Source organism: Hyperoodon ampullatus (genome assembly GCF_949752795.1).
Source record: "Hyperoodon ampullatus genome assembly, chromosome: 17".
Taxonomy (NCBI): Eukaryota; Metazoa; Chordata; class Mammalia; order Artiodactyla; family Ziphiidae; genus Hyperoodon; species Hyperoodon ampullatus.
Window position 1 is genome coordinate 56,696,766 of NC_136930.1, and position 20,835 is coordinate 56,717,600.

General features: G+C 37.1%; 1 protein-coding gene across 1 annotated transcript in view; it reads right to left on the reverse strand.

Annotated features, from left to right (window-relative positions):
- Positions 1-14,528, reverse strand: part of EIF3H (eukaryotic translation initiation factor 3 subunit H) — a gene marked incomplete at its 5' end in the record, with an annotated part of 86,491 nt that extends 71,963 nt beyond the window's left edge. The window contains one exon of the mRNA XM_079722552.1: positions 14,397-14,528. Coding sequence (XP_079578678.1) covers positions 14,397-14,528 — 132 coding nt within the window. The remainder of the gene's footprint in view (positions 1-14,396) is intronic.
- Positions 14,529-20,835: the final 6,307 nt, after the last annotated feature.

Sequence of the window (20,835 nt, forward strand, 5' to 3'; positions counted from 1 at the left end):
CTGGTTAAACCACAAGTTTTCTTTCCTGTTTTAAGACTCCCTGTGTTGCTAAAAAGTGAGTACACTGAGAAATACAAACCCAGGAATGAACCTTTTATTTATAAAAGCATAAAGAGAAACTCAAGCCCTACTTGAAAGGATCCCTACAATAAAAAAATGAGAAGATAGGTAATGTGAGCAGTTCATTTGAGAAGTATTCACATGTCTATAGCAGAGTAAAACTTACTTTTTATAGCTTGACCCCATATTTATGACTACTTATGAACTAGTGCCGACCAGGTTCCTTTATCCTATAAATTAGCAGGTAAATGAAGATTCTTCTACAAATTATGCCTTACGGGACAGAAACAAACTGGCCAGCAGAATCTGAAATTACTGAATTCTTCTACACCTCCCTAACATTGTCATATTCTGAGTCTAAATGCTTATTAACCTCCTTGACATGCCCTGCACAGTAAGTACTGTTCCTGGAATAGGTCAGCAGTCTCTAGAACCATCTCCTAGCTTTCTGAAGTTCGCATGTTCTCAGGATGGGCAAACCTTGCCAAAGAATCCCAACTTGCAAGACAGTAAACAGACTTCCTGTCTGCTGAAAGTACCCTAGAGGAACCATTTTTTCCTACTATTGTTTACTATTCAGTGAAGACAATTTGAAAATGCAAAGCAGACTATTTCTAATCTCCAATGAACAAAATACTATTTAAGTGTCTGACATTAAAAAAAAAAAAAAAATGAAAACCTAACTTTGCCCAAAAGGCTAAAAGCAACAAAGAATTTAACTTCCAAGACAGAAAGTATTCTCAATACTATAGGATAAAATATAAATAATAATCTAAAATATCCAAATAAATTAGTTATACCAGAAGTCAATCAACCTAAACTTTGAGTTAATTAATAAGCATGATGGGTTAAATCTTCCATCCTTCCTGGAAAGGAACACTTAGCAGAATCTCTAATCAAAAGCACATCAGAAACTTTCAGTTCCATACCAGGGAACAATTTAAATCTGACCAAAATAAAGATTATGCTTTCTGATGAATTGGAGTAATTTTCTATCAAATATGATGTCTACAAAGACCCGTTACTACAGAAAAACTTGGAAGCCCTGCATAGAATCACCAGAATTCTGTTATTTTCAGCTTCTTTCATTCACTCATTAATCCATTCACCCAGATATTTGCTGAGTGACTTCTACAGGCCAGTTATAGCAATGCCAGGCCCTGTGAATATGAAACTAAATCAAATACATAAGGCCTTTACTTTCGTGGGGCTTATATTTTAGAACATCAGTTCTCACATATTTTGATCAAAGGGCCCTTTTAACACTCTTAAAAACTACTGTGGACCTCAAAGAACTTTTATATTGACATTTACATATGAAAATTCAAACCAAAAATGTTCAAAATACCTTATTCACTTAAAACAATAAATGCATCACAAACTAACTTAAATTACATTTTTATGTAAAATAACTACTTTCCGAAACAAAAAACTTAACCAGGATACAAAAATGACATTGTTTCACATTTCTGTAAAACATTTACCTTTTCAAAAATAAATTTTAACCAGGATAGGAGAATGACACTGTTTTACAGTTTTGTAAATCCTATTAATGTCTAGTTTAATAAAAGACAACTGGATTCTCCTATTTGCTTCTGCATTCAGTCTTTTACATAACACATCATGTAGCATCTGAAAACCTCCATTAAACACTCATGAAATAATGAGAGTAAAAGTGACAAATAATGTTTATAGTTATTATTACGAAAATAGTTTAGATCTCGGACACCCTCTAAAAGAGTGTTGGGGATTCTCACAGTTTAAGAACCACCATTCTAGAATGACAATTAAGAAAATAAACGTGCTTATACATTGTTAAAAGCACTATGAAGAAAACAGAGAAATGTGCTGTTAGCTAGGCTGATCTGGAAAAGGCCTCTCTCTGAGATGACCCCTGAGCAGAGAGCTGAAGAACAAGCAGCCAGCCCTACGAAGAGCTGGGTGAAGTGAATATTTGCCAACTACGGGTTTTAAACACTAGTTCAAAAAAATACTAATATTTGCTTTTCATAAAATATACAAGTTGTATCTTAAGGGAACAAAAAGGCCTAAAGAGGGATGAACAGTAGGGTGAGAGTAGCACACTTTCATGTTTTTACCAAAAGCTCTGGTATATAAATAATAAACCCGATCTCCTAGCAGACTCAGTTACATCCTAAGATACTACTACATAATTCAAAACTAACAATTTCATATCATTTTTGTTGATGAATTGTGAAACAATATATTAATAAAATCCTTTCAGGAAAGGTTTGCCATGGCTTTTATAATCAGCAATGTTTCTAATACCACTGTCAAGGTTAATCTTTACCTGGTAAAGATACGTCTACGAAGTTACCACCCAAAATTCTTCTAATCAAGGTAGCAACTCTAATGAAGTTCAAAGTTAAAAAGTAATTTAAGAACTGAATCTGGAACTTTCTGGCCTTGCAATATACGAATACGAAGTACCTCAACCCCCTCTACTCCTGTGTGCATGCAGAAATGATGAATAAGCTGCATTTCTGAAAAGCTTAACTCGACAGTCAACCAAGCTAGAAGAGAAAACTCACAGACCAAAGCATTAACCCTGTGAGTTAACACAGCAGTATCCAAAGGTACATCAGACCTAGATACAATCCCCAAGGGCAAGGAACAATTGCAGCCCAATCTCTGTCCTGGGTCAGCAGATGGGGTCTTGACTTGTTTGACTCAAGGAAGTGGAAACTAAGACCTTTCCAAAAAGCTAGAGCTCCATGAAAATTGTTGGTGGAAAGATAGAAAACAGTAATTGCAGTATCGTATAGTTAAATATAAACTTACTACATGATCCAAATCCCTACTCCTCAGAATTTACCCAAGAAGAATAAAAACATATTCACACAAATATATGTTCACAAATGTTCACAGTAGCACTATTCATAATAGACAAAACCTGGAAGCAACCCAAAAGTCTACCAAACACAGGTGGATAAAAAACTGCAATAGGCTATCCATTCTATGGAATACTACTCAGCACTAAAAAGGAACAAAGTGGGCTTCCCTGGTGTCACAGTGGCCGAGAGTCTGCCTGCCAATGCAGGGGACACGGGTTCGTGCCCCGGTCCGGGAGGATCCCACATGCCGCAGAGCAGCTGGGCCCGTGAGCCATGGCTGCTGAGCCTGCGCTGTCCGGAGCCTATGCTCCACAACGGGAGAGGCCGCAGCAGTGAGAGGCCCGCGTACCGCAAAAAAAAAAAAAAAAAAGGAACAAAGTATCAATACAACAACAGGGAATCTCAAAAACATTATACTGAGTGAAAGAAGTCAACAAAATGCTATGCATTATGTGACTTCCTTTATATGGAATTCTAGAAAAGGCAAAACCACAGCTGATAAGCCGTTGCCTTGGGGCCAAGGTGAGGGGGAGGATACTGAGGGCAGAAGGTCACAAATAATTGTATAATTGTGGTTCCCATTATATAATTATTTACAACTACTAAAGTTCATCAAACTACATTTAAAATGAGTGGGTTTTATTGTATATAAATAATACCTTAACTTTAAAAAACTGTATGTACTTTTTAAATGTCTATATGATGAAGAAACAATTCATATGTACCCACTCCAAATTTTATCCCCAATTTCAGAGTTCAAAGATCCCCTGAAATGCTATGAGGCCCAAGGAACCAGATTAAGAACCACTGCTATATTCTGACATTATTTATATTTTATATGTGTATATATAAACTCAAGTTTAAAATAACTCAAGTTTATAATAAGCCTAAGTAATCAAAAATAAATCAAAATAAATCAAAAATAAATCTGTATTATTTTAGAAGTCCGAGTATAACATTCAGAATTTTTCTTTTAAAGTATTTTAGAATTTAATGAGATTAATTAGGTAATTAATATACAATCTGTTACCTAGAAAAATCTGTTTATGTAAAACTAATTCACCAGAAATTGGATGTTTACATGTTTACAAACACACACATACACACCCCCCAAAAAAAAGACATGGCTAAAAAATATCCACACTTCCCAAAATTCTACATTAACAAGTATACTTCTCCAAGTCCATAAACCCTAAAAGCAAACATTCAAACCTGAAGGTCACAAATGAACTAAGAACCTCTTAAAATCAAATGTAATATTTTGTGTCTACATACTTAAGGGCACTTTCTTGGAAAAAAGGTCCATGGCATTTGCCAGATTCCCAGAGGCCCATGACACACAAAGGGTTAGAAAGAGTTTTAAAAAGTAGTAAAAAAATGTATTATATACGTGCAGTTATGTATTTATGTTTGTATGAACAAGAATGGTGTGGAAGGACATACCTTTTCTTCTATGAATCTTTGTATTATAAGCATGTATTTGTTTTTAATTCAAAAAACATCAAATAGGGCTTCTCTGGTGGCACAGTGGTTGAGAGTCCGCCTGCCGATGCAGGGGACACAGGTTCGTGCCCCGGTCCAGGAAGATCCCACATGCCGCGAAGCGGCTAGGCCCGTGAGCCATGGCCGCTGAGCCTGCGCTTCCGGAGTCTGTGCTCCGCAACGGGAGAGGCCACAACAGTGAGAGGCCCGCGTACCGCAAAAAAAAAAAAAAAAAAAAAATCAAATAAAGAAAAAATTAAGGGAAATGATTTTAAAATACAGCAATCACTGCAATTTACTGTATGGCGTTGCACAAAGAAGAGCAAACTAATTTAATTTCCTTTTTTGACAGTGCTCCTGAGTTGACAGAATGGTGTGGACATAATGTATCTTGATTTTAGCATGTTCTTTCGGGTACATTAAAAAAAAAATATGGACTGAATGAAGCATGGTTAAGTGGCTCTGAAAGGAAAAGAAAAAGAAAAAATCCACACACTATAAGCCTGAGCACCTGCTGACTTTAAATTCTAATGTCTTGTTGATACGGTTACTCTTCAACTCAATTCACAGATGTCGCTGCACACATACAAAAATTACCAGAAAATATGCATATGTACACACCATCAAGGTGAAAGAGGTAACTTCCAGATACATAGACTGGTTTTCAACAAGCAGAGAGATCTGTTTAAGAGAAGCCTAACCTAAGCCAATTATAAATCAGCAAAATATCAATTCAAACTTCGTGCAAACTTATGGCAATAAATCTTCACCGGGAAAAGCAGCAGGTTTCCCACTGTCTCTGTACTACACATAAAAAGGATCTGTTGAAAGCCCAGTTTAAATGATTTGGGACCTAAGTAGTTCCAAACTGTTAGAACTATACCATCTATCATTTTTAACCTTCTTTTATAAAGCTGAGCTCATAAGGACTGCTCGGAGGTTGCAACCTGTACTGTGCACCTAGGGTAAACAAACACTGAATCTATTTGTTCATCTTGTTAGAATTCACAGATAAGAAATGCTGACATTATTTAAATGTTTTACCATTAAACCGGATAATAAAAAAAGTAGAAGTAGTGGTATTTAGTGATCACAATATTATTTTAGGTAGGTTCTACTAAATATTATTAGTTATAGGAAGTGGCTTTCCTCTGGTTATAGGAAGATGCTATTATCTAAAATAGGCATACAAATCATTTATAACAGCGCTTCTCAAACTACAAGCAGCAAAGAACTCATTTTCCTCCCGTCCACCACAGACCAGTATTTTAGTCAAAGAAAAAAAATTACTTACTAGAAAGTGAAAACATTTTTAAAGACATAGAGAATACAAGCTCAGGGGTCACAAGCTTGGCTACAAAGCAATATTAAACTGCTGTCAAAGTTTCTAAAGACTCAGTCTGAATCCCGTGCTTGTCTCAGGCAGACCAGTAACAATTCACACTTAATCAGCACTGGTTTATAGAACCTGTAACGTTAGGCAGGTACAGTTCTCTCCCAACTCCAGGAGCGGAACGTTTAGAGTTTATAATCAAACACTTCCTAATTTATGTCACTGATAACGAAGTCTCTCAAAATATAACATTATCTCAATAGATGTGGACTCTAAACTGTGTAGCTATCAAACCCATAGCTTCCCCCCAACCCCCGCTTGCTACAGGAGAGGACAGGCACTTGCTGGGCTCAGACCACTATTCTCTTAGTTTTGATTCTATTCTGAACTCTGTATGTTTAAGAAGGGTAAAAACAAACTCATTTCAGCAGCAGAACTCCACTTTGAATCGCATGCTCTGTAAGACAGAGGTAAGACAGTAAATCATTTATCAAGTGAGCAAGCCCAGCTGAAGCCCCAAACATGCAAACCTTGATTTGCTGTCTTCCATTTGTTGTCTAGTACACAGTAACTCTAGAATTAATCTTTATTTTTGTGGAAAAAAAATAATGTTCAAGTGAGAGAAAAAACTTCAGTAAAAGCTTAAAATTAATTCTTACAAGTACACACAAATGTGAACCTCTGGTCTGTACAAACAGGAAAACCATACAGCATAGTTCAGTCTGGGCACTAGAATTCAAAATTAAGCTCGAGCGCCAGCTCCGTGGCCTTAAGGTTACCTTACCACCTATCTCCTATGGAGATAAATCAGTCAGTACCTATTCTCACAGCATAGTTACAAGGATTAAAAAATAACCCACCCAAAGTACCTATCACACTGCGCCTAGTAAAGCCTCAATAACCGTTAGCGACTATTACAACTACTATTTTACAATAAATATTTTACCTAATCTCTTTCATTCATCCATCCATCTATCTATCCCACAAATATTTAGTGAGTTACTAGAATATGCCAGATACCCTCATGGCACTTACCCCTGTCTCCTCAGAATGTTCAGAGTCTATTCCTCAGAGATTTTTTTCAGTCTTATAAGATATAAATATGACTTATTAAAAATCAGCCACTTAATGCCAAATTTCCATTTTTGTTTAGACTTACCAGGCATCTGTACCTAGAGCTATCTCTTATAACAACCAATACCACAGGGTTTTAGGACAGGATTTTTTAATCTGCATTAAAAAGTCAAGAGTGTGAGTAAACTGATTAATTGATTTATTCAAAATATTGTGTATATGTGTATGGATGGATGGATGTAAGTTTCCTTAAAACATCATTATCCTTGCTAAAAATAAAGACTAGATCCACTACAAGAGTTTCTTAAGTCTGAAATAAAAAGGTAAAGCCCAAACTGCACCAGTTGCTAGCCAGACAGAAGAGGTCAGACAGGATGCATGATTCCTAGCTGGCTTTATTCCAGTTTTGTAGATTCTGGGAAGTAAGGTCCACAGCCTGAATTTCTCACATCCATCACCGTCAAAGAACAGCTATTACTGTAGAAGAATTTTAGTCTCAAAGAAACTGTAATGCCACAGAATCTCCCCTTAGCATATTCTGTAAAGTCAATATCTAGACTTTCATTTAATTCTGGCTTCTCTCACTGACTGATCTGTGAACTTGGCAGTTTTCTTATTTGGTTAAGCCTGGATCATTTTTTCTAACACTGAACAAAGAAGGTAGTTACTGCCAAAATGTAAATTCAAAAAACAGAAAGCAGCATTAGTCTTAAATTTAACACATTTTATGGCTCAAGTGGGATGGGGTTCCATTTCATAACTGGCTGAGTCAAATAATAAATAGGATTTAAATCACTGCTGTTAAGTTTTGATGTGAAAGAAATTCAAGTAACTTCAATAAGAAAAAAAAAAAAAAGATATTTTGCTCCTGACACATATGGGATTAGTTACAATGTTCCAATACACTTAACCAATATCGCTTCTATAATATTGCAGTTGAAAGACTGTATTTCATAATAATTCTCTTGGATCTAATGCTCATTGATGGTCCACAGATTTAAAGTTAAATCAACTATTAATTGTTGGGGAAAGGTGAAGAAGGACAACGCAGCCTCAAGAAATTCAACAGAACAGCTCTGCCCTCATCATAAAAATAAGTCATCACAAAGTACAATGATGCAATCAAACACACAAATGTGTAATTTCAATTAAATGTTAACTGAGAAGGATATTTAACTTAGAATATTAAATTTTTACTTTACCAATTCAATATACATAACCAATAAGCAAATTTTCCCACATATAGCTAGAAGATAATTTTCCTAAAGTAAAAGGCTTAGCTGGAACAAAATTCATTCCCCCTCTCACACAAAACAAACAAAATTTCAAAGCTGTTATGAGCTGTCTGCTTCCCAACACAGTTTAAGTTTATTATATTCAGGAGCATGAACCACTGCTTAATTAGAAGGCCTTAAGGTGATTTTTAGGTGCTTCGATTACAGTTTGTTTCTGCTTCCTTAACAGGAGGCAATACTTGCCAAAATAGGTCCAGAAGGAAACATTCAAAAAGAGTAACTGTGACTGCCCCTGAGAAGAGGGTGGTTGAAGATAGGAATGGAAGTGACAGTTTCTTTTCACTACCTACTCTTTTTTGCGTTTTGATTTGTGTACCATGTGTACCCAGAGAAATGGCTGTGTTTAATTAAACAGCTTTAATAAATTAAAAGCACTTCAACTTTCCAGCATAAAAAGTATACCACAATAATCCCAGGGGGAGGTGATTATTCACCTTCTTTATCCTCAAGAGGTCCTTCAGAACAAAACTGAAGGTTATGCATTTCTGTACAAAATCTAAAATGGGTTTTCTTCTACCCAAAAGAAAAAGATGTTGGTTTTGTTTTAAAGGCTACCCTTAAACCAAACTTGAAAACAGTGTATCTACAAGCTCTCATTTGGAAGCTATAAACAAAAGGTAAAGAGGATCTTAAAAGTCAGGCTGTAAAGTTTGATTTTATTTTGTGTAATGAGGATTTTTCCAAGGAGTTTCTGCATTCTAGGACCACAGCTACTAAGTAAGTAACTTTAAGAGAATCCAAGGGAAACCCTAAGGAACAATCAAAGATAATACCAGAAGGCTGGGTGACTTGCGCAGATCTGTGAGTGTTATCACTATCAGACAAGAAATATTTACTGAATTGATGAACCACTGCAACAAGCATACTAACATGCATACTTAATTTTAAAAATAAAGACTAAGATTTTTAGAAACCATAACTTTCAGGTGGCAATGGTGTCAAGAAACAGCACTCTATACTCTGTAAGTGGGAAAGCACACTGAACTATACAACTATTCTGGAGAGCAGTTTGGCAACATGCTTAATATGCTTAAAAATGTGCACAACCACCTTTAACCCATTAACTTCAACTACAGATATTTATTAAAGCGTTGAAGAAACGCTAGAAAAGAAAATTCCAAACTCTTAATAGTGTATCCACCCTCAAGTTATGAGCGTATAAACTAATTTCCTTTGTGGTTTTTATATTTCTCCAAATTTTTCTTACTATGAATTATACCATTTTTTGTTTTCTAAAACATCCAATTTTAGCACATTACTGCTATCCCACAGATAAACAAACATTTGCTACTTATATCAAATGAAACTAGTTGGGGACAGGGATAGAAGGTAAAGGTATTGAGAAAAAAAATGTTTCGTATTAATCATCAAGATACAATGAATACCTGTGGCATTTAGGTACTATTTGGGAGGAAAACAAATCCTTAAAATTTTATGCCAAAATACAGTTGATATTCAGACTCAAAGAGTAAAAAAGTTTTATATTTTGAGTAAGTTAATCCTGAGTTACCACTATTTTGCTAAATCCATTTTTTTTTCCTTGTATGCTTGGGCTTGGTACCAACATCAATAAAATTCCAGAATACGGCTCTGGTATATACCAGTACGCACTTCAGCCCTTCGGTTTTGATGAAACAAGTACAGTTTGTCATCAAATAGATGGATATGTAAATTATACTATACTTTGCTATCAAGTCTAATCTTTACAGGAGATAACCATTTTATAGAACAATCTTCTACAAACAGTAGTTTGCAGGGGGAAAAGATAAAGCTATTTTCTCTTTCAGTATATTTTCCCATATCCTGCCAAATGAAATAATATCCAAGTACCATAATTTAAATATTTTACAAAAACAAAATTATGAACTAATTTCCCAGAGAAAAGCAAATGCAACCAAGTTTCCATGTAGTTCTGAAATCAGGAACTTTTATCTAAAAAACTATCTAAAGCAGACCTGGTAAAGTAAAAGTGAGAGTATCTGACCACAAAAATAAGAACTGGCAAACACCGTCTTCAAAGCCTAATGATTTATAGAGGTTTTTCTCCCCAAAAATATCAGCGCTAAAGGCCCAGAAAAAGGTTGCCAAGGCTTAAAATATCTGGATAAACTTATGAAATCCTGGATAATAAGATCAGAACTTCTAATTATACAGGAGCTAGTTGAAGCCAAAGGTGACAAGAAAGCAAAAGATAAAAAGCCAGCAGTCTGATGTAAAAGACTTTCTGTGCCCACACCTTTTAATGTCGAAGCAAGCATTTGGGAAGTGATATATGCCATTTTATCTAGACTGAAACAACTACAGTTTAAATTTCTCATTATATTCCGTTTACTTGGTCAGGCATCCAGTTTGGAATCCCACTGTAACTAATACCAACTATTAAAATCAATCCCAGCTACTAAAACTGTTACGGACAATGATTAAACATCAGTAGGAAATTTTATATGTTAAGCTTTTATTTATTACAGTAGGAAGACCATACCTTATCCTCACATTAAAGCAGAAGAAAGTAAGGTCCAGAAATGCTACTTATTAAATCATCTCCATGTGAAATACCACATATGCTAAGCTCCTTCAATCATCCCCACAAAGCTACAAGGAACAACACTTAATGTAGCTCATCACTGATGGTGTATATGCCATAAACACAGGAAGCAAGCACTGTCATGAAGTTTTTTTAAAAAAGGAAATGGATTTCAACAAGCTTTCTCGCCTTAAGGGAAAGGAACAATGTCCAGGACGTCTGCAGGGTTATCCAAACCTTGGAAGCAACCTGAGATGAAAAAGTCAGATGGACTTAGGTTTGCCTACCTAAGGCAGGTAAACTACCTTACTTACGGATACCTACTAGTACTCCCCCTGACTCTCCTTAATATACAGTAAACCTTTCATTAACAGCATATGATTACACGCCAAGATGAGCAACACAAGCTGTCACCACAAAAAGTTCAGAGAAAGGAAGAGATCGATGTGGCCCAGAGCAGTACTACTCAAACATTAATATGCTATAAATTACCTGAAACAGTAGATCAGGAAAAATTCTGAAATACTATATTTCTGCATTTCTAACAAGCTACCAGGCGAGGCCAATTCTGCTTGTCTTGCCGGTCTTTGGATCATACTTTGAGTATCAAAAGTATAATGTACATAAGAAAGGTAAGATTCAGCCTGGTTTGGGGGGAACAAGGTGGGTTTTACATGAAAAGTCCAATAGGAAGAATTAGCTTGATCTTCTCTAGGAACAATGAGACCACTTGACTACAATGAAGACTCACTCATCCGTTCTACAAGGATATACTGAGCACTGACTCTGCACAATGTATAACAAAAGACACACTGACAGGCCTACTGAAATGCACAATTAAGATTATTGAGAGATATCATGTCACACAACGAAAACAAGCCATCTAACAGTCCATTAACATTTAGATGAGGAAAATTATGTTCTAGTCATACAATGAAATGCTATATAGTAATGAAAATGAATGAATTATAGCTCCTCACGCTAGAACAGAATAATCTCAAAATCATGGTATGAGATACGCATATATATGATTCAAGACACAGGCGAACATATACTATAATTTAATTAATATTTCATTTTTTATTAATATAAACAGAACTAAACAAATTGGGAATACTCTGTGGGGTGAAGCTATAGAGAAAACTAAGAAATCACTGAAACAAAGCTCACAGGAGTGATTATAGGTTTCGAAGAAGGGATGGGAGAAAGGGATGAAACAGGGGAAGGGGCTTCAAAGATACTCATAATGTTGTTCTATTTCTCAAGTTAAATGCCAGGTAAGTGGATGTTTACTTTTTGATTATTTAAATTATGTACTACAGACACTATTTTGCATGTATAATATATCTTGATTTTTTTTTTTTTTTACAGTTCTTTGATAATGTTATCAATGACCTTTTTAAAAACTAAGTCAGGGACTTGGTGATAGCAGATTCTAGTAGCAGTTGAGTTAAAAAAAGAATGGAAGACCACAAATATAGACAAATTCTTTAACCAGTGACTTCAAGGAAAAGAGTGGGGACTAAGAATGAACACAAAGTACTAAGTAAAAAGAGACAGGGCTCAACATTTTAACATGGGAAAGTCTGACAATGGTCACATGGTCAAGAGAAAGGTAACATTAAAGATACAGAAAAAATTGATGAAACAGGACTAAAGCTGAGAAAGGAAAGGCTCAAGAAAAAAAGAAGAAAAATTGGCCTTGGCCATTACCAAGACACTGGAAACAAATGTGATTAAACATGAGGCTAACCAAATTAGTCCTGTGTGGCTGGAATGAACCGTTCCTACGTAGAAGCTTGGAAATAGTAGCAAATAAATGTGAACACAAAAGCAAGGACAACATCTTGGTGGGCCTTGAATTCATTGCAAAGTCACTAAAAACATTTCAAGGGACTTCCCTGGCAGTCCAGTGGTTAAGACTCTGAGCTCCCACTGCAGGGGGCACAGGTTCAATCCCTGGTCGGGGGAACTAAGATCCCACATGCTGTGCAACGCGGCCAGGAGGGGAAAAAAAAAACCATTTCAAGAGGAAAGTTAACAAGGTCTGAACGTTCACATTAAGTGAATGTTTTAATAAAAGTATGCAGGCTAAGAAATCAAGTCAAGATGCCATTAAAATAATCTTTATAAAAGAAGATATCGGGACATGAAACAGGAGCAGCACAAAATTCATCAGTTTATCCGATCTGTGTCAATTAACCTGTTCCGTTTTGGGAACAAAACAGGTGAAAAACCATAATCCCTGCCTGCCCTCAGTAGCTTACATTCTAGTGGGGGAGACAAACAAGAAAGCAAACAAGACAATTACAGGCAGTAGAAAATACTACGAAGGAAATAAAGGTGATGTATGAAGAGTGATGGGGATGGGGCTATTTTTTACCGGGTTGTTAGGCAAGGCCTTTCTTGAGATGCTGACATTTAAGCCAATACCTAAAGGCTCAAAAGAAGCCACGGAGAAGGAAAAATATTTGAGAGTATTTCAGGCCGAGAAAACAAAACTCTGAAAGCTCACTGTGACTGAAGCCTAGAAGAAAGTATGAGGTGAGTCTGAAGAAAGAGACAAGAGTAGCAGGACCCTGAAGTCTGTATAAGAAGTCTGTATTTTATTGTAAGTGGATGTGGTTGGTGGCATAGAGATGAGAAGCAGATGGATTTGATATATTTTGAAGGTGAAACAAACAGAATTTGCTGAGGGACTGTAAGCTGAGGGTAAAAAAAAAAGAACATGCATACATGAATCCCTAGGTTTTGACTTTTTCAAATGGAGAGATAGTAGTTCCATTTATTAAGATGGGAGAGACTGAGGTAAGATTAATGAGTGGGAGAGTCAATAATTTTATTTTGGACACGTTAAATTTGAAGTACCTATGAGATATCCAAACAGTGATAGCAAGTAGGCAGCTGGATATATAAGAGTGGCATTCAAGAACCAAGTCTGGCAAGAAATATAAATCTAGGAGTTATCAAAGTACAAATATTTAAAGCTTTGAAAAGGGGCCTTAAAGAAAGTCTACCACTGTAACTTCTACAAATAATACCAGTAGCAGCTAAAATTAAATGGTAACACGTTTTACCATTTAATTTACCAAGCACAAAGAGATTAAGTAACATGCCCAATGTCATTCAGCTAATTGTAGAGCTAGATTCCAACCCAAGCAGTCTGACTCCAGAGTTGTGCTTTCATCTACTTTGTCAAGCAGAGACCAGGTGGAAGGAAGCCTAAACCCAAATCCTGAGGCACTCCAATGTTCACAGATAGGGAAAGCAGAAGCCAACATACAAGATATTTATTCCAATTACGCGGTTTCAGGTAAGCGCTGAACCACAGGCTCAAAAGTGGCTACAAAGTAAATCTCCACTTGTGAAGTTACAGATGTCAGATGCCAGCAGGGAAGCAATAAAGTTTACTCTCCCCTTCCAAAAGCCCTAGAGTCCTAGATCCTTCTCGACACCTCCGTCACCTACTTGTCTCCCAGAAGAGTCATTCTCCAAATAACCTCTCCCAAGCATCTCAAAACAAGACCCCAAGAATCTGTCACACACACACCCTAGCCTAGGTCCCCTTTCTCAGCCCTCACCTCCCCCATTAGATGGCAGAGAAGGCGGCCGCGTCTCCCGAGCAGAAAATGAAGATAAAGAAACGTTTTAGGGAAAAACCTTGGCCCAGCCTCAGCAAGCCCAGAGGGGAGGCTGCCGGGAAGCACGTCTGGCGGAACCGGGCTGGGAACTGAGCTCCCCACGTGGGCCTGGGGAGACGGAACCCCACTCACCAAGCCATCTATCTGCACTTGCTTCACGGCTGAATCTCCGGACCCCCCTTTGCCTTTGCCTTTCGCTGCGGCGCCGGTGGTGGAGCTGGAAGAAGTGGCAGCAGAGCCGGTGCCTTCTTTGCGGGACGCCATCTTTCCAGCCGGACAGGAAAAGAGAGAAACGAGAGTAACCGGAAGCGGAAGTACAAGCTTCACGTGACGTCAGACGCAGTCTGGCGTTCGAGAGGCGGAGCTCTTAGGAAAGGCCGGGGGAGGCCCCGCCTCCTTTCTCGCTTCCAGTCACCTTCGGCAATGGAATCCTCTGCACAGTCGCGTTGTTCGTTAGCGGCTTACAGAAAGCTTTAAGAAAGGAAAAAATGGACTTTTAAAAATGTTTTGCACTTTATGTTTAGTCGGCCTCCACTAGGCAGTTGATCATAACTGCATTATAGCTCGCATTTATGTAGCGTCCCATTCGTAAAAAATGCTTTCACTTCTAATTTTTTAAATTAATCCCCATTTCCAATCTTGGAAACTATGAAGAGCTGTACAAACTCCCATGTTAGGAAATTGAGACGTGATTTGTCTAACGTCATTCTGTTAATTAGTGGTGAGCCATATTGCAGTTTGTTTAAAATTTCTTTGCAATTTTTGTCCTTTTAAATATCCCACTAAGATTTTCCAGTCATGTATGCTAAACACACTACATGGGTTCTTGTAATCTGAACAAAGACAGTGTATGTGGGCCCTCTGCATGAAATAGCCCAGAGCCAAAAGATACAAATACAGAGAGAGAAAGAGAGAGAGCGAGAATGAAGTAGAATTTTAAACAGGAAATCAATATGATCACCCTAACTAGAAAGGGTCTAGAAGGAATGACATTCCTTCACTTGGATTCCTAGTTTCCTTCCTATCTCGCTGACTGATCCTTTCTTCTCAGTCACCATTGCTGATTTCTTTACCCTTCCCTAATTTTAAAATTAAAAATAAATTTTATTTTAATTAAATTAATTTAACTTAAAAACAGCAGCAGTGTTCAGTCCTTGTACATCTTCATTCCCTTATCTTTACTCCCTATCTCAAGTCTCATCATGCAGTGCTGATGATTCCCAAATTTATATTTCCCCAGACCTCTCCACTGAACTCCACACCAGCATATCCATCTGTCTATTCAACATCTCCACTTAAATGTCCCACAAGCACCTCCAACTTAACCTTTCAAAAATTGAGCTCCAAATACCACCTCCCCTCGAAAAAAATGTTCTTCCCACAGTCTTCCCCCTGTCATTTGATGACAGTGTTATTCTTCTACTTGATAAGAACAAAGCCCTTGGGGCCATCTTTGACTCCTCTGTTTCCTTCACACCCTACCCCTGCTTCATTGGAAACTTCTGTAGGCTCCACATTAAAAATGTATTCAAAATCCAGACTTCTTTTTTTTGGAAGATGAAGTAGAAATATTTTTTCCTATTCCTCCCTATAAGTACAACAAAATTCCAGGCTATTATATAATAAAAGAAACATAAGACTCTGCAAGGTGAAGAGAAGGAGAAAGACTGGTTAGGGACATGGGGACCCAAGGAGCAACACAGTGGTGATTTCCCAGTTTCTATTTGCCGCATATATCCCAGACTTGGAGCTGAAGTCCAGTCACCTGAAAATATCAACAGGCACAGATTTTAAAACTCCAACAAAAGTCTGTTCTCTGCACACTGCCAGTAGAGACCATGTGGGGAGCTTGAACTTTCACCCCCACCAGACTGTATGTAATAAGGCACCCACTCCATCCCCCAATGGAGTGATGTCAAAGAAGGCCTAGTGGAGACTAAGGATTTCACCACAGCTGGTAATGAAGCCACCCACTCCTAATGCCAGTGAAGGAAACAAGAAGAGCAGTAATGAAGCATTTCTACCCCTCCCATCCAGGAGATATAAGTTCACGTGTAGTGGGAGCTGGAACTCCCATCCTCCAGCAATAACAAGGAACTAGTCCTACCCCCAAGGGAATCAATGGAGGCTGAATGTGAAACTTCTATTTGTACCCTCCTAAGGCAGTGATAAGAAGGACTCCCTCCTCTTTCCATTGCCAGAGCTGTGTCAGAGGAAACCAGCTAAAACATATGTCTCAAGATCCAGTGTTCTGCACAAATAACAAATGTTGGCGAGAATGTGGAAAAAAGGGAACCCACATACACTGTTGGTGGGAATGTAAATTGGTGCAGCCACTGTGGAAAACAGTATGAAGACTTCTCAAAAAACTAAAAGTAGAGCTACCATATGACACAGCAATTCCACTCCTGGGTATATACCCAAAAAAAACAAAAACACTAATTCGAAAAGATACATGCAACCCAATGTCCATAGCAGCATTATTTACAACTGCCAAGATATGGAAGCAGCCTAAGTATCCAAGAACAGATGAATGGATAAAGAAGAGTGGTATGTATGTATAATGGAGTACTACTTGGCCATAAAAACGAGTGAAATTTTGCCATTTGCAGCAAAATGGATGGACTTGGAGGGCAAGTGGTTACCAGTGTGGAGAGGGAAGGGGAAAGGAGCAATAGGGGTGCGGGAGTTAGAGGTACAAACTATTAGTTATTAAATAAGCTACAAAGATATATTGTACAACATGGGGAATATAGCTAATATTTTATAATACTATATATGGAGTATAGCCTTTAAAAATTGTGAATCACTATATACCTGTAACCTATATAATATTGTACAGCAACTATACTTCAACTTTTTTTAAAGTTTAAGAAATAAAAAAAGAAGATCCAGAGTTCTGTAACAAAATACCCAAAAGTCTATGTCTCAATTTAAAAAAAAATCACTCATCATCACATCAAGAACCAGGAAGATCTCAAGCTGAATGAAAAGAGACAAATAGATGCCAGCACTGGAATTACAGAGATGTTAGAATTGTCCAACAAGGATTTTAAAGCAGTCACCATATAATGTTTCAACAAACAATTACAAACACACTTGAAACAAATGAAAAGAGTGTCAGAAAAGAAATTCAAAGTCTCAGCCAAGATATAAAAGATATAAATAAGAATGAAACATAAATTTAGAACTTAAAAAATACAATAACCAAAAATAAAAAAACTCAATGGATGGGCTTAACAGCAGAAAAGAAAGGACAATGGAAAAAAATCAGAGGACTGGAGATAGAATGATAAAAATCACCCAGTCTGTACATAAATTAACAGAATATAAAATGGTACAGGCACTGTGAGAAAAAGTAGAGCAGATCCTCAAAAAATTATCATAGAATTACCAATTTCACTTCTAGGAATATACCCAAAAGTATTGAAAGCAAGGACTCAGACAGATGTTTGTACACCAGTGTCATAGCAGCATTATCATAATAGCCAAAAGGTGGAAGCAACTCAAATGTTCTTCAGCAGATGAATGAATAAATAAAATGTGGTATTTACATACAAGGGTATATAATTCAGCCTTAAAAAGAAATGAAAGTCAGAGATATGCTGAACCTTCTCAACAAGGATGAACCCTGAAAACAGTATGCTAAATGAAATAAGCCAGACACAAAAGAACAAATATTGTATGATTCCATTTATATCAGGCACCTAGAATAGTGAAATCTGTAGAGAAGAAAAAGTAGAATAGCAATTACCAGTACTTGGAAAGAGGGAGGAAGAGGGAGTTACTGGGGTTTTTTTGGGGTTTTTTGTGTTTTTTGTGTGGTACGTGGGCCTCTCACTGTTGTGGCCTCTCCCATTGCGGCGCACAGGCTCCGGACGCACAGGCTCAGCGGCCATGGCTCACGGGCCCAGCCGCTCCGTGGCATGTGGGATCCTCCCGGACTGGGGCACAAACCCGTGTCCCCTGCATCAGCAGGGAGACTCTCAACCACTGCGCCACCAGGGAAGCCCTGGAGTTACTGTTTAATGGATGCAGGGTTTCAATTTGGGATAATGGAACAGTTTTGGAGATGGACAGTGGTAATTGTTGCACAACAATGTGAACATACTTAATGGCACTGAATTGTTCACTCAAAAAAGGGTTTTAAATATAAATTTTTATGTTATGTATATTTTACCACAACTTAAAAAAAGGAGACTGGAACAAAAAATGAACAGAGACTCAGAGGTCTTTGGAACTATAAAACTTACATATCTAACAATCCTGTCATTGACATCTCACAAAGACAAAAGAAAGAGAGCAGGGGTTAAAAGGTATTCGAAGAAATAATGAATAAAAACTTCCCAAATAGGGGAAAAGTCATAACCTACAGTTTCAAGAAGCTTGAGTGAGGGCCTCCCTGGTGGCGCAGTGGTTGAGAGTCCGCCTGCCGATGCAGGGGATACGGGTTCGTGCCCCGGTCTGGGAGGATCCCATATGCCGCGGAGCGGCTGGGCCCGTGAGCCATGGCTGCTGAGCCTGCGCATCCGGAGCCTGTGCTCCGCAACGGGAGAGGCCACAACAGTGAGAGGCCCGCGTACCACAAAAAAAAAAAAAAAAAAAAAAAAAAAGAAGCTTGAGTGAATGCCAAACAGGGTACATCCAAAGAAATTCACACCAAGACATATTACAGTCAAACTTCTGAAAACCAAAGAAAAAATCTTGAAAGCAAGAAAAAAAAAAAGCACCTTATATTGATATAAGAGAAAAACAATTAGATTAGAGTGGATTTCTCATCAGAAACCACAGAGACCAGCGGAAGTTGCATAATATTTTCAAACTGGTAAAAGAAAGAATTACCAACCCAGAAACCTATATCCAGCCAAAATATCCTTCAGGAATAAAAAGGAAATCAAAACATTCTTGGATGAAGGGAAACTAAAACAATTTGTTACCAGCAGACCTACCCCAAAAGAATGACTGAAAGAAGTTCTCTAAAAAGAAAAGAAGCAATAAAAGAATAAACCTTAGAGCATCATAAGGAAGAAAGAACACAGTAAACAAAAATATGAGTAATTACAATAGACTTTCCTTCTCCTCTTGAATTTTCTACATTATTTTTGAGAATTAAAGCAAAAATTATAGCATTACCTAGTGTGGCTCTAAATATATGTAGAAGAAACACTTAAAGCAAATAAGGGCTGGTTAAGGGACATATAGGAAGGTCAGGTTTCTACAAGTCACTTGAACTGGTTAAATGACTTAACAGTAAACTGTGATGTTATTTTTATCTAATATAATACCTAGAGGAACCATTAAAAATGCTTTACAAAGGGAGACACTCAAAAACACCATAGATAAATCAATATGAAACTCTAAAGAATGTTCAAATAACCCACAAGAATGCAATAAAAAGAAAACAGAAATAAAAACAGAGAATTATAGGGGAAAAAAATGAAATGGCAGTCTTAAGCCTAAACATATCAATAACTAGATTAATATAAATGTTGTAAATACACCTATTAAAATACAACTATTGGAAGAATGGATAAAAACAACCTAACCATAGGCTGTCTAAAGGAAACTGATTTCAAATATAATGATATAGGCACATTGACATAAAATGATGGAAAAATGTATCATGCAAGCATCAGTCAAAAGAAGAAGGACTGGCTGTATTAATATCAGATAAAAGAGAATTCAGAGCAAAGATAATCACCAGAGACAGTGGGAAATATATAATGATAAAATGGTCAATCACCAAAAACACACAGCCATTCTAAATGTGTATGTCCTAGCAACAAAGCTGAACTTATGTTGAGAAAAAACTCATAGAGCTCAAAGGACAAATAGACACACCCACAGTCATAGTTAGAGATGTCAACTCTCCTCTCTTAACAATTGACAGAACAACTAGAGAGAAAATCAGCAAGGATATAAAGGAATTTAGCAATGCCATCAATCAACAGGATCTAATCAATATTTATAAAACATTCCACCCAACAGCAACAAAATACACATTCTTGTCCAATCCCCATGGAACATAGAGATCATATCCTGAGTCATAAACCAACCTTGACAAATTTAAAGTAACTGAAATCATTCAGAGTATGTTCAGCAACCACTATGGATTCAAACTAGAAATCAAAATATAAAAGTAGCAGAAAATTTTCCAAATACTTGGAAACTATACAACATGCTTCCAATAGCCCGTGGATCAAACAGGAAGTCTTAAGAGAAATTTTAAAACACACACAGTAAACTGAATGAATAAGAAAATATAAAATGTTAAAATTTGTGGGACACAGCTGCGTCAGTACTGAGAGGAAAGTTTATAGCTAAATGTATACATTATAAAAGAGGATATATCTCAAATCAATAAACTAAACTTCCTCTTCAAGATCCTAGAGCAAAGTAAGCCTGCAAACATGCAGAAGAAATTAAATAACAGAATACTGAATATATTTGATCACCCAAAGAAGATTGCTCACAACCATTAAATTGTACTTTAGCCGCCCTCCAAAAGGCAGTTTTGATGTTGTTGTTGTTAATTTCACTGTGGATATTCATATACTGGATAAAATAAATT